We start from the raw sequence: 14,865 nt of genomic DNA, 5'->3' as shown, positions 1-14,865 counted from the left end.
TCAAAACAATTCTTTTTAAAGAAGAAATGTCTTTTACGTGATAATTATAACTGAGAATTTTTCATTAATCTCATATTAATTAACACTAACCACCAGATTTAATTAATTAATCTCAATTAATTTAACCTAATGTTACATTACTCCTGAGTTATTAGCTGACACATATTTATAGATTTGTGTCTTTTAATTTACTTGGTACAGATTTTGAGATGTTGAATCCTATTCTTTATATTTTGGAGACATGATGAAGCGAGTAGCCGGAAATGTTATTAAACAAGATAGAATCCATTCATTCTTAAGAAAAAAGTAGATAAATACTTCTCTTGAGGATTGATTCGGTACTTGGACTAGTAGGAGCTCCGATTCATGAATTTATTTTATGAATCACCGTCCATTAAAGAATCAATGGTACTCAATGATAAAGATGTAATTAGAAAGGTTAACAGATTTCACCGAGCTCTAATTATGAATTATTTATGGATGATTGATCTATATATAATAAATGTATCAAATGGACACTTCACAGTTTAGAAGTGAATTATATCTATAATTACAATAGTACAATTCCAAATTTATAGTGGAGCAACTCTTCGAATTAATAAAATTAATTAATTAATTAAAGAATTTTAATTAATTATTTTTTTTATTGGAGCCCAAAATTATAGATCCATGAGTCTCCACACCGATCTTGTAATCCTACAAGATAATAAGGGCAAAATGAGAATTTTAAAATTATGAAATTCTAAATAGAAGACTAAGAATACTTAATTGAGAATTAATTGTAAATTAAATAATGTAATTATTTAAATTTAAAATTTTTGGAATACACATGTGGAGGAGTCCACATGGTGTACACATCCAAGACAGTGAGAATCCCTTTGAGATTCAGTTGCTTACTTTCTAAGTTATTTAATTGACTTATTTGATAAGTTGTCCAATTAAAATTGAAATTAAATTAAAGTTGACTTAAATTGAAATTTGAATATGTCAAAATTGAACTGCAAGATAAAGGAGAATTTTTTTTCCTTCCCTATCTGTTATTTGCGCTAACCATTGGGAGGGGAATATCCCTGTGGTGGCCGGCCCCTGTGGATAAGAGAGAGAGGAATTTTGTTTCCAAAATCAATTAGAAGTTAAAGATAATTATTAAGCTTTATCTTGGAGATAAAAATAAGACTTATTGTGAGAGTCTGACTACTACTCTGTAGATAAAAGATTACAGAAAATTGAAAAACACAATTTTTACTCTCCCTAGCATAGTGTGGCCAAATTTTATAGAGTGAGGAAAGGAAAAATTTTCTCCCAATTTCACGTCGTGCATGTGTTGGTGTTCGTGAAAAATTTGAGTGTTAATATCGTTTTGTTTCAGATCTGCCCACATACACGTCTTCGTAGATACAAAGAATTGATGAGTAAGGTTCAGGTATTCTACAAGTTTGGAGCGAGGAGCATTCGTGATCAAAGAACTCAAGTTATCGACCTAATAATTCGCTAGGTAAATTTATTCATAAATTAATTTTATTAATTTATTCATGCATAAATTAATATAATCTATAGAATATCTCAAAAATTTATTAAAATTTTTATTATACACGATCCGCTAGATACACACTTCCGTATAGAAAATCGTTTTCAAAACCAACAAAATAAACATATATAATTAGTCAGATTTACTATTGCATATAATTAATACAAAATAAATTTTATGTTTCATTAGTAAATATATTCAAATAAAACAAAAACATCTAAGATTATTTAACTAAGAAAAAACCGTCGTCTAATAATCAACATAACCTTAAACCGTCATCTAACATTAAGCATAAAACAAAACTAATATATTCTAAGAATCAACACGCCCATAACAAAATGGCATTCCAAAAATCATACCTAAACACAAAAGGTAGAGGGTGGCTCCAGAAGGCGGGTGGTGGAAGCAAGGAAAGATGGTGAGCGGTGTGCAGCGTCTAGCGGAAGCAATAGGAGACGAGGCAACGGCGGCAAAGGTGGATTCTTCAGGTGGAGGCAAGGCGGTGGCGGAGGCGAAAGAGAGAGAGAGATAAAATGGCGAAGGTGAAGGCCAAGGCAAAGATGAGCGAGATGATGATGGACGAGGAGGAGGTGACGGTGAAGGTCTGAAAGGAAATGAGAGTGCTTGACAAATTAATTGAAAAAAATTAGTTTTTGGGCTTCGCGTTAATCTTTAGACGACGGTTAATGAGAAAACTGTCATCTATATTCTTTTCTATGGATATGACTGTTTTCATGAAAACGTTGTCTATATTTGCTCATGATTTCTCGCGCCAGAGGAGCTATATATAGACGACGCTTTTCTTAAAAACCATTGTTTATTTTGAGTAGTCGTTTCTACATTTTCTTCTAGTGAATTAATCCTTCCCATGGGAATTCTTACACGCAATATGCGAGAAATATTAAATGTAGAAAATAAAGCGAAACACAAAATTTATAGAGATTCGGCTGGTGTAATACATATGTTCTTTTCTGGGCTCACAGACTTTCACTATATATATTAGCTGAAATGTACAAGAACCCTTAAAAAATCTCTTAATACTTAAAAATTGTGTCCGTCCCTCCTATGAGGGATTCTTGGCCATTATTTATAGGTTTTTCTACTGGAACCAGATTAGGATTCTAAGCCTATCCTTATTTATCCTTTTTGGATTTAAAATAAGCTATTATCCCTTAATAATTCGTTGGATTTATCTTTTAACTATAATTCAAATCCATATATTTGACTACGATAATAGATTCATCTTCTGGATAATATCTCTCAACTATTTGAATTTGCTGGTTTTTTCTGTACTTTGTATCGTCTCACTTGGACCCTCTTGACGTAGCTTCGACACCCTTGCGTGAGGTCATGGCTTCTGAAAGCTTCGACGATGAGTAACAATATATCCAAGCGTACATAATTTACACCCGAATATTACACGCATGCATTCAGTTAATGTTATATTTCTGAATTGTGACAAAAAATTACCACAGAATAAATATCATGTTAGGGTCGAAGGATACGTTGAGATCAATTACCGGTGGCCATGCATGACTTGTAAATTTGCTTTTGAAAGAAAGACTTCTAAAATAGGTTACTTTTTAACTTTGACTCAATTTTCTTTTCTTTTTCATAGTATTTGACTCAATTTACGTGGTCACTTGTTCTTTCTGTCTGTTTACATTTAAAGAATGTGTTGTGTATGGAGTCAATCTGAATTACCTTTTTTACAATGTTCTCCAAAACCGTAAAGCTACGTGATCTTTTCAATTCAAATTTCAAAGGCACTTTCAAATTCCCCGCATCCAATCAAAAAATTAATTACCTCTCACAATTTTCTCTAGAACCCTCATAATGTAAACATATACTCTCTTTTTTTCATCTTTTTTGTTCTTCAGTTATTTAAAATTGCCTTAATTACGATATGGGTGAAAAACATTTTGGATTGTTTATTCATTCACAACTGACCAAAATATATACAGAAAATTCCCAGCTCCATCTCATATATTATCGAGGGAAAAAAAGAAAAATTTACAATGAATTCAAAATTAAGATCCAAAGAAAATAAAGACACAACCCGAAGGAAATGAAAACAAGGCTATGAAATAGACAATTATTAGTGCGGAGGTTTGAAAAGAACCTGCCTAAACGGGACTTCTAACATTCTCGACATGTGTCTACGGAGAAAGTTAAAGATCACCTCCAATAAAAATGTTAATGTTAAATGTATATTTAGCATTAAAAAGTATAATATAATATGTTATTTTTATTTTTTTGGGACAAAGTGTTATTTTCATTGTTACTCCAATGCATAATACTATTTGAAATGTTAAATCTATTTTTTTTTTATAATTGTTAAGCTTTCAAAGTTGTAAAAGTAAACTTTTATTTTTAAAACAATTAAAAATGTAGAAGTTACCATAATTACATGAAAAAGTAACATGTCAACTAATTATTATTAAATGTCAAATTTATCATATGCTATATACACTTGGTGAGAAATTTACTACGAAGTATGACATATGATAAATTTAGCGTAACAAATATCATTGAATTAGAGAGTATTTTTTATATTCAAATACTAAATTTGCAATTGACCAATCAATTATAACATTACATTAGAGATGTTCTAATATATACATATTGTTACATTTATTAGGACTAGTTGAAACCGCGCGTGTATGCACCTAAGATTTTGTAAGTAAGAGCGAAAATATATTTATTAGGGTCTTATTTAGAGAAATTAAAAAAAAAACAAAGATGATATAAAATAGGGCAAAAAAGATAAGAATGGAAAAAGGGGAAGACGAAAAGAAAAAAGGAAAGAGAGGGATAAAGGAAGGAAAGTTAAATATATATATATATATATATATATATATTTCGTCATTAGAAGAGGATTTAAAAGAAATGAATATGTATATATATATATATATATGAGAAGAAATTTTTTCTACTAGGAGTTAGAGAGAAATATATTTAGGAGCGTCAATTTGAAGAAAAAGATGTATAATAGGACAAAAAAAGATAAGAATAAAAAAAAGGTGACAAAAAAAAAAAAGAAAAGAGAGTTAGAAAAGGAGAGGAAACCAAAAAAGAAAAGAAGAAGCTTAACGAAACCTTTGTCGCAAAACGTTTTGGGTATTCATTAGCTCAAAAAACCCATTTACTCTTAGCAGGTGTAGTTTAGATTTAGACTAAATTTGTATTTATCCTCATAAATATTAAGAAGTGATCGCTAGATTTAATAACTTATGTAACTTATTTTCTCTGAAAATAACAAAAAAAAAAAAAAAAACCTTCAAAAACTGAAATCTCTTAACGAAACTCCATGTTTAGGGGCATATTATAGATAATTAATATTTTATATATTGTTATCTTAATTATTATTTGAACTTTATTTGCATTTATTCTCATATATTAAGAAATATCTAGATTTGATAGCTTATTTATCAATGTTTAATCTCGATACTAGGAAATGCCAATACTATATTCATTTTTAAATTAATTCAAATTATAATATTTTTTTTCAAAATGAGAAACAATTAAAAATTTTCAAATGAAAATTTTAAATAGACAACATGCAAAACGATATTTTTCTAACTAAAGGTACGTATCCCTCAAACTAGTCTTGTAAGATCTGCTTGGATCTTCTGGTTAAATTTAGAGAAAGTGTAACGCAAAACATGGTGCAAAAGAACTAAATAGCATAGATAAATCAATATTTCAAACGACTACAAAGTACAACCGTACATATACTTTGTCTTTGTATATTTGTTTATCTTGAAAAACACACGTTTCTTATTACAGTGAGAGTATAACAGCTTCTGCATCTCATTGAAGATACAATAATTAGTAACATTCTTATTGACAATCATTTTTTACACTACATATACATATAAACTTTTCTTTTTTATCTTTGGATACATCAAAAAGAAAAAAAAAAGAATTAAACAATTGAGACAAAGACAACATTAATGACAAATTGATCAACCAGATTTATTAACAGAAATGTAATTTTGCAGAACCAGAGAACCAGAGATCAAGGGATCTCTTCACAAATTAATCAATCAAATTCAATTAGAATTAATTTATTGTTAAGATGGTATAAGTGGTTATTTATACGTGAACTGGAGATTTCTGACGCTGCATTTGCTTTTCCTTCTCATTAATCTCTATCAGGCTGTGGATTACGATGTTTGAAGCTCTTCTAACAACATCAGATAAGTTTCTGCAACACGTCAAATTATAAGGAATAATGTAAGAATCTTATTCACAACTTTTTGTAAGGCAGTAAAATATAAAACAAACTAAAAAGAAAATACACAGCTTATGCCTTACTCGGATTTTCAATATCTGTTCTTAAATACTAATATCCTTAAATGTGAACTTCACATAACCACGCTTTTCTGTACCATTTTTTTTTCTCTACATATGATAGACAGTCCATATGATGGAACAATGTTGAAAAAAAATATAGAAGTTAGCTTGGAGATGATCCAATATCCCATGAAAGTCATTACATAATCCAATTTATATAACTTTAGAATTTGTTTCAATATGTGGTGCTTATTGCTTAGAATGTTTATTATATAGTAGCAACGAAAATATAAGAGCGCACACACAAACAGAAAATAAGCTTTAACCATAAAAGTACAGGTAAGCCCACTTTTTATCAGTTGTCGTGCTTAACCCTAGTGTTAGTGCTTTCAAACACTTTTAATTTCTTTTTTTTTTTTTTTCAAACCATAAAGTAAACAAATGAAGGATTTAGTGGTTCTTTTTTCTTACCCTTTGAAGGAGTCATACGTCAACCCAACGGTGTTCTTAGCCTCTTCAAGAGCCCACTTAAACCTCCTGAGTTCCTCCTCCGAGCACTCGCATTTTCCATTCTCCAGCACTCGAAGCTGCGACGGCTTAATGTCGCAGAAGATCGGAATCACCTTCTTCTTGGTCTCCATAATAAGAGCAAGCTCATGAAGACAAAAATACGACTCGCAATACCTAGGCGAAAACACCGTCACACCAACTTTGCAGCCCAAAATCGCGCTGTCAATCTTATCAAACAACTTGTCCCCAGGCTTCATCGTTTTGTTGTCCAAGAAAGGACAAAGATTCAGCCATGAAAGCTGGTCGTAAAGCAGCGTCGCTATCGTTCGCTTCGTGTCGATGCCTCTGTGGTTAATGAACACGTCGCAGGGTTTCATCAATCGCTTAGCAAACCTCGCAAGAGCTCTTGCCTGACTCATGATGGTGTGGATTTCAATATATGTTTTGATCTTTCAATAAGAAAGTCTAGATATTTTTCTGTTTTTGTAATATGTTGTTTTTTTCTTTCTTTGTTTTACGTGAAAATCTGTGTTTGGTTTGTTGGGCTTTATATAGAAAGGTACTGATCTTTTATTAGCCGTCTATTTCCCGTATGTGGCTTGTTAAGCACTTTACGTGAAGAAAGTTTGATTTTCAAAAGGAATTTTTGTTTTTTTTTTTTGTTTTTTTACTTTGAAACTTCTGGTTTTCTTGAAGAGAGACTAATGTTGAAGGGGAAAATAACAATGAACTATAGGTTGAAATCAACAAGTAACTATGCGGGTTTTGATTTGACAGGAAATGAGAACGCGCTACATAAGAAACAATTAGAGCTTCTGACCAATTCTTTGCTAAATACACGAGGAAGAAAATACAGTGAACCCTTCAAACACGTTGGTCAGAATCGTTTGTGCTATCTCCACCTAAAACACACTTCATTTTTTGTTTTGGTGAATCTTATACTAATATTAATACTATACCACTTGTTTACAATCAATTCATCATAATAAATTGTCATTTTTATGAAATTAACAATGTTAAATTAAATTATTAAAAAAACTATATTAAATGTATATACATGTGTGTAATTATATTTAAGACGGAAATTGATGGGTAAGTATAAAAATTAAAAACCACAGCATGCTTATTGCTCTAAAATATATATGAACCAGTTTTGAATACTTACGTTACCATGCCAGGGTGATTAGCTTACAGGATAAGAATTCAATCTCCATTAATCGCCATAATTTTTTTAAATCAACTACAAATTAATATATCCCACAATCAAACAATAATACCTGCCGATAAATAAATAAATATCTCACAATCAAAACTTTTATATACATATATATATATATGCAAATTTCTACCAATCATAGAAACCCAAAAGCCTACAACTTTCAATCATGTCTACAATTTGCGCCTTGTGTCGTCCCATGAGGATGAGATGTACCCTAGCTACCCATTAATCTAATAAAGGTCATATTTATTTAGTTGGGGCTTGCAGGCATTCTCAAGCTATTCAGTCCAACAAATTTTAGATTCTTGTAGAAGACGTGTGCATGGATACCATTATGCGGATGTTGGGTTTGATACCTAGCGTGGTATTTGGTCATGACATGGAGGCGAATGGTGTGACGACAAGAATGTTTTGCGGCGCCTCAGAGTCAGGTGGCACTTGGCGTGGTGGATCTCGTGGAGGCAGCATTAAGCGTGGTGGATCTCAAGGAGGTGACGCTGGGTGTTGTTGGCTCTCATAAAGGGACATGCTTCTGGGCGTGGAGGCTCATATGGAGGATGTGCTACTGGTCAAGGTGGCTTGGAATGCTCAAGTGCCCCTCGGTTAGGAGATGAAACCCTAGCAAAGCTCCAGAATTAGGTATTGCAAAATAGTAAAAAAAAAGTATCATTTAAATGAACATGTCAAAGAAGAGATATCAAGGATCTCTAACTAGGACATTCCAATTAGATTGGCACCCACTAGAAAACCTATCACATAGATTTTTTTTTTCCAATTTCAATATTTAGATAATTGTCATTATAATAATTGTTAGGCCTATGTTTGTTGGCAAGTTTGTTGACAAGTTTGTTGACAAAATAGCTCGTAAATTCAAATGACAACAAGAAAACAGCTTGGGATCATCTTTGAACAACTATGGAGGATTTTGTATCAGATTTGGGCAGCAAATAGTGATCTCCTCATTCTGGATGATTAACATACTGTCCTTTTTGGTAATGTTGACATTTGGTGATTGGGAGCTCTTTGAATGGGAATAATCCGTTAGAGGGATTGAGCCTTGTTTTGAGGATTTTTAGGTCTGGGATAGTAAAGGGGCTGGAGTTAACGTTTTGCTTACGCAGACACTGTGGTATTGCTTTTGTGAGTTGGGTGAGTGATCTGAGAAGAAAAAAACTTCACATGAGTCTGCAGAAAAAGGAACTTTTGTTTTAGAAGAAAAAAAAGTGCTTTCGGGAGGAAGTCATAAAAGACGAGTGGTGCTCGCTGAATAAAGTCATTAAGAGGATTCTCTACAGCGGTGACTACATCAATGAGGAATTTTTTGAGAGTGTAAGACCGATTGGTGCCTGTAATCTCTTTATCTTAGTGGATTGTTCACTGTCTGGGCATGACTCCGTAGATGTAGGTGTGCGCACCGAACTTCGATATCAATTCCTTCTGTCTTTTATGCTTTTGTTAATAGTTTTTCTCTTATAATTTGTTGTTGTTGAATTAAAGAAAGAATAAATCCACTTGCACGTATCTGTCATCAGTGCTACAATGAGTGTTATAACACTCTTTGTGACACCCGGTTAAAAACATACCTTTCAATAATGTTAGTCAATGAATTAATATTGGTGTCATGATTTGTACCCTAATTCTTTTAATCTATTAGTCTTGAATTTATTTTTGTTGGCAATTTCGGTTCTTAAACTCTAAAATTTACGACGGATTTTTTAAATTTTAAGTAACATAATCAGTTGTACTAATTATGTGCCCATCTTCTCATTATTGTCACGCATGAGAATAATTTTTTTTTAGATAGCATGAGAATTGATTATGGTATCTTATATATCAAGAAAAGAATTAAACGTTTTACGTTAATTGCATGTATAGCCTAACGCTTAACAGTAAATTAATACCTAACAACACCTTAAGAAGTTTAAAACCCTCCGCCCAAAATTCAAAACGAAAAAGGTTTAAAGCAGAAATAAAGAGACTATTATAGTTATTCTCTTTTCAGTGTTTATTACTTCTGAATATTGCTAGTACTATTCTTAAATTATTATTATTCGACGGCTGGATTCTAAACTTCTATTTTCATAGATTAGTCCCATAATTTGCGTTTTTGATGATTTTGGTTTTGGACCAAAAAACTAATGATAATGGGCTTTTAAAATTTAACAAAGATCATAAAATTAAGAAAAATAGTACAGAACTATATTCACATGACGAGTACATGTTTTACTATATTCTCATCCATGAACAACAGAAGGTAGCACTATTGGTTTGCAGTCTAGATCGACGTATGGATGAAATTAAAACAACTAATTAAACAACCACATGAACTCTTAATTTAGGCATAATTTGGGAACCAATGTTGTAAATGTATCAAAATTTCTCTCATGGAATTAATTAGAATTACATGTTGGCACATAATTGTGGTTGCTTTCACAAAAAGTAGTCGCAATAAATAAAGAAAAAAAAAAACCTTGGTTCTTGTTCTAAAAACAAAAAAGATTATTATCACTTATGTCTCTTAAATTTAAAGGTCATTCTCAGTTTGTCTCCTAAACTTCAAAAATTCTCACTTTTTTCTTGAACTATTAATTGTTCCTACTTAACTCTTTTTTATGTAATTATGTTGAAAATAGATAATGAAAAAAAAGAGAGAATTATGCAATCACGTCGTATTTCTATTTGAATTTCTATTAAAAATAAATAAATAAAAACTACGTGGCCACTCTTGATTAACCCCACTTTTTTTATCTGATTTTAACAAAAATTCTTACAAAAAGGCTTTAATGGGACAAATTAAGGGTTTCTTAAGTTTAAGAAGCAAATTAGAAATGACTCTTAAGTTCAGAAGCACTGTGGTGAGATTAATCCAAAAAAAAAAAAAAAATCAAACATTCAACGTAACCACCAAGTCTCTTTTTTAGCAATTATATTAAAAGAAGAAATAACAACAAACTAAGTCTAATTTTTTTGTTGTTTTGTTTCCAAAAGGCATTCAACATATTAAGTCGGTCAATTCAATTTCAGATGTACTCCTGTAACCAATGTATATTCAAGACTTGATTGGAGTCTAAGAATATTCTCTTATATATTGCATAGTATGAAGTAGTTAGTGTAATATTCCTGCTCAACATGTCAACCAAAAAAAAAAAAAGTATTCCTTATCAACATATATTTATACAAATTTAATGCGTTTGAATTTTTCCCGAGGTAATTAGGAAATTAAGTTTAATGTACAGATCACACGTAGAAATAAACTGAAAACTGAAGAAACCGCACTTTCACATTTATAATTTATAATAGTATCAGGTCAGCAGGCGGGAAGTAAAAGTATTCTATTGTAATTAAGGAAACAGATCGGTAATTGTTTTGATTTTGCACTTAAATTGATAGAAGAGGACAAAAGTTTGCATATGCATTGTGCAATATTAAAGTTTTCCACAGGCACATATTTCACGGCCGTCCTCGACATGAAGGTAGAAAAAGTGGAATTATTGTCTGGAGGGTTGTAAGAGTAAAATTGCTTTCTCTTACCCTTTTTTTATAATAAAATAAATAAATAAGAGGAACAACTAGATTGGGTGATCCAAGACATTGCAACTAGCTTCCAACTAGATTGAGTTCCTTAATTTCTAATCTTACGAAGTTGCATATTATGGATGCAACTCATCCTGTCCTAATATTCTCTCTAGATACCTTATTGGCTTGCACCGTTAATAGTACTTGTTTCTTCTAAAGTAAGAAAAAACGAAGAAAAACTAGCCGCCACATTTGTGATTCGAATTTTCCATGGCTTCAAGAAGTACGTAATAATTTCGATTTCTCTAATGTTAGTGTTCGATATGTTGTGTATGCAACTAGTTTATTGCTAAAATATTCTTACATCTTCCCCAAAGTTTATAAGAATTTACAAATATGTCCCTAATGTTCTTCACAATGTGCTTTAGTTAAAAATTTGTTGTGTTTAATCCCATGCTTCAGCAGGTTATAGCCGCATCCTCTTCTAAGGGGGATTTTGAGCATGAACTGGATAAAATTATGCAATCCAGTCTTTCAAATTGATCTCCAAACACAGTATTAAAATTTAATCCTATATGGTCCCCTCTAACTTTGCGCATCAAACTACTATTGGAAGTCAGGAATGCATTTGATCAAACGACATAACAACAATTTAGGTGCCAATCTTAACTTTTGCTTTGTGCTTTTGGCCATTCGGCAGATATGCTATCACTAACTTTTTATTCTTGTTTCTAATTTTGATAATACAAAATGAAGTAGGGTTTAACTGCCAATATAGTTGCGATGGTCTTCCTACCTCTGATGCTATTTATCCTCTCCCATCATTAAGGGTGGCAATTCGTGTTAGTGAATCGTGTTCTATCAACTCGTTTATTAATCGTGTCAGAAAACATCAACCTAAACACGATTTGTTTATTAAATGTGTTAAAAATCTCAACCTAAACACGACCCATTTATTAATCGTGTCAACTCGTATAACCCGTTTAAATTAATATATTGAATAAATACATAATATAATAATGACTTATTTAACACGGTCAAGACAGGTTTAACATGTTTATTGGTCAATTTATCTTTTCTTTCAAAAAAATAAATGAATTTACCCTACAAATATTAAAATTCACATTATTTGTATTTAATATGTCATATAAAGTTTCATGTTATATCACATATCATTAGATTGCAGATGACACATATAGTTAATCGTGTCGTGTCACTTCATGTTAGGAGGTCAAGCCTAACCCAACTCATTTATTAATTGTGTCAACCCGATTATGACCCAAATTCATTTATAGTTAACCCAAACCCACTAACTTCGTGCGGGTTTCGAGTTGTGTCATCGTCTTGCTATCCGGATTGAGAACTCTACCCATCATTTATAATTATATTATTTCATTGTTACATTTTGAATTCGCTCATTATCCATTTCTTTTGTTTACTTCAAATTAACATTTTACCCTCAAAGAAGTAGGAAAAAAAAAAAAAAAAAAAAAAACTGCTCGAATTTTAGGACCACGTTTTTATTCTTCTGTCCCACCTGCAAGCCCCCCAGCTGCCCCAACATCCCCTACCCCACACGACATCATGGGAAAAAGAAAGGCGTAAATTAACTATATAATTGAGGCATTTCATATGTTATACAAAGATTCCTAAAATACATATATATAGCACATACATACCTTTTTCTATTGTTGGGGAAAAACATTCAAATCTCTAGCTTAAGGAACGGGGTAAGATTTACTATTGCAAATACATCTATAGGAAATAGGACAGGTTTCTGCTTCAGCAAGCGCAGCACAAGCAAAGCTGACCATCACGAGTCTACAAGGTGTGCACGAGCCGCATGCGTGAGAGCAATCCGGCAGTCTTGAGCCTGCAGCCACTTGTAGTGGTCGAGCCCTCTTCATGTGTCCCATTTGCTTATCACCACCATCAATGTTGTACCTACTCATGTTTTCTCTACTGCTACCGGAGTTATTTTCTTGCGCCGCCACTACATTCTTTGTTGTTATGCCATGCCATGCTGCATCTTCACCACGATCACCGTCGATGTCGTCGTCATGGTCTGTAATGGCGTCAAATTAACTAACTGTATTTAAGTGCAATCTTGCCAATATATGATCAAAACAAAAGAAAAAATAAATAAATAAAATGACCCTGGCTAATTGTGTACAACTTGCAAAACATGCGTGACACATACTTATACATCCATGTAAAATTAGAGAAAAAAAAAGGTTTAAATCGAAATTTGTCGACTCAAACTTATAAAACAAATAAATACTAAGTGTGCACTGTAAGTACGGTGTTAAAGTCAAAAATAACATTTTTAAGTTCGTAGCACAAGAAAAAAAAATTAATAAAAAGGAAGATATTTCAATTATTGAATGAGAAAATTATGCTTTTATTTGTAAAACAGCGATACAACTGAGATTGTTTTTCAAAAAAGGAAATTGTATAGAGGTAAAAAATAAAAAAAAATAAAAAAAAATCTAAAAACGAAGGCATGTACCCGGTCCACTCAGTAACTATTACCCTGTCACTTAAAAACACATTAAAAGAAAAAAAAATCCAAGTATTAGTATACATTCATACGCATCCAAGCATCTACATACATATATATAGCACATATATGTATTTCTTATGTATGCAATTCAAGATATAGATATATATATATATACACAGACCATGACAGGCTATAATTAAACACAGTATATTACATGTTTGAGGAGATAACCCAACATGCCGGGCAAACATGACTGTTGGAAGGAAGATCATGAAAATGGCAAGGAAGATGAAAACGGCTGAAGAAATATTGGAAATCTTCATTGTGCTGCCTCTCTATAGATTTCAAGCAACACAATAAGAAAGAGAACAGAGAAAGAGAATGAGAGTTTGAGTTTTCGTGCCCATTGTGTGTTGAGATATATACATACATATATATATATATATGGGGGTGTTGAAAAGAAGGTATTGAAGTGAGTCACAGACCATATATGGGACATGGAAAGCAGTCACATGAAAACGAGTGAGCTGATGAAACTACTGCATGCAGTATATACTGCTCACAAGGTTTCTCTTGCGCACCATCAATTAATTGCGTGCGAATTCGATCGATCTTAATTAATGTTCACATGAATTAATTAAAGTCTGTGGCTGTGAAATTATGTGGAAGCAATATTTTTCGTATAACTGGCGTGCAATCTTTTTTTTTTATCATTTTCCTATTAAAAAGTCCGTCCCACACTTAACACTCAAGTCTCAACTCATAAAGTTAAAGAAAATAACAAAAAGTTAAAATCAGAGTCAACCCCAGAGGAAAACAAGATACAACCAAAACAAGGAAAATGAATAAACCATGAAAAAAGGAGAAGAAAAATAGACTGCAGTTTGTTTCTTTTCTTTCTTTTTTTCCTCACAAATAAATGCAGCTTCACACTATAGGATCAAGACTAAAATTTTTGGCCTATACATGAGACACATACATACATATACCTAAATAAATATATTATAAATAAAAATATAGGGAAAAAGAGACAAATTTATCTCTTAGAGTGCGTAGATCTGAATTTTTACCACTTATTCTTGATTTTCTTTCAATCAAATAACTATATTAGTCAAAAGAGCATTAATCAAGAGTAATAAGTAAAAATCTAGAGCCATACACTTTAACAATTCAACAATTTTTGAAACGTGAGTGCATTGATTTTATAATCTTAGTATTAATATAATTAATTGCTTTATCAGTAATTATTTTTTGGAGATTATTTTAACTATAAATATTTGATTGTTCCTA

General features: G+C 31.7%; 2 protein-coding genes across 2 annotated transcripts; both read right to left on the bottom strand.

Moving 5' to 3' along the window:
- Positions 1-5,626: 5,626 nt before the first annotated feature.
- Positions 5,627-6,756, bottom strand: LOC21408361 (TIR domain-containing protein). The gene is made up of 2 exons (XM_010100713.1): positions 6,299-6,756; positions 5,627-5,738 (listed from the first exon to the last, which is right to left on the bottom strand). The coding sequence occupies exons 1-2, from the start codon at positions 6,754-6,756 to the stop codon at positions 5,627-5,629; spliced, it is 570 nt and encodes a 189-aa protein (XP_010099015.1).
- A 6,015-nt stretch (positions 6,757-12,771) lies between these two features.
- LOC21408360 lies at positions 12,772-13,969 on the bottom strand. The gene is made up of 2 exons (XM_024167347.1): positions 13,790-13,969; positions 12,772-13,137 (listed from the first exon to the last, which is right to left on the bottom strand). The coding sequence occupies exons 1-2, from the start codon at positions 13,896-13,898 to the stop codon at positions 12,791-12,793; spliced, it is 456 nt and encodes a 151-aa protein (XP_024023115.1). The 5' UTR covers positions 13,899-13,969; the 3' UTR covers positions 12,772-12,790.
- Between the last annotated feature and the right edge of the window lie 896 nt (positions 13,970-14,865).

Source organism: Morus notabilis, unplaced genomic scaffold, assembly GCF_000414095.1.
Source record: "Morus notabilis unplaced genomic scaffold, ASM41409v2 Scaffold100, whole genome shotgun sequence".
Lineage (NCBI taxonomy): Eukaryota > Viridiplantae > Streptophyta > Magnoliopsida > Rosales > Moraceae > Morus > Morus notabilis.
The sequence above is the reverse complement of the archived record's forward strand: the minus strand, read 5'-3'. Positions and strand labels throughout refer to the sequence as shown.

Coding starts and splice junctions, on each gene's coding strand:
- LOC21408361 (XM_010100713.1), bottom strand. CDS start 6,756: ATGAGTCAGGCAAGAGCTCTTGCGAGGTTTGCTAAGCGATTGATGAAA. Junction 5,739..6,298: donor ACGTATGACTCCTTCAAAGG/GTAAGAAAAAAG, acceptor GACGTGTTGCAG/AAACTTATCTGATGTTGTTA.
- LOC21408360 (XM_024167347.1), bottom strand. CDS start 13,898: ATGAAGATTTCCAATATTTCTTCAGCCGTTTTCATCTTCCTTGCCATT. Junction 13,138..13,789: donor TGGGTTATCTCCTCAAACAT/GTAATATACTGT, acceptor ACGCCATTACAG/ACCATGACGACGACATCGAC.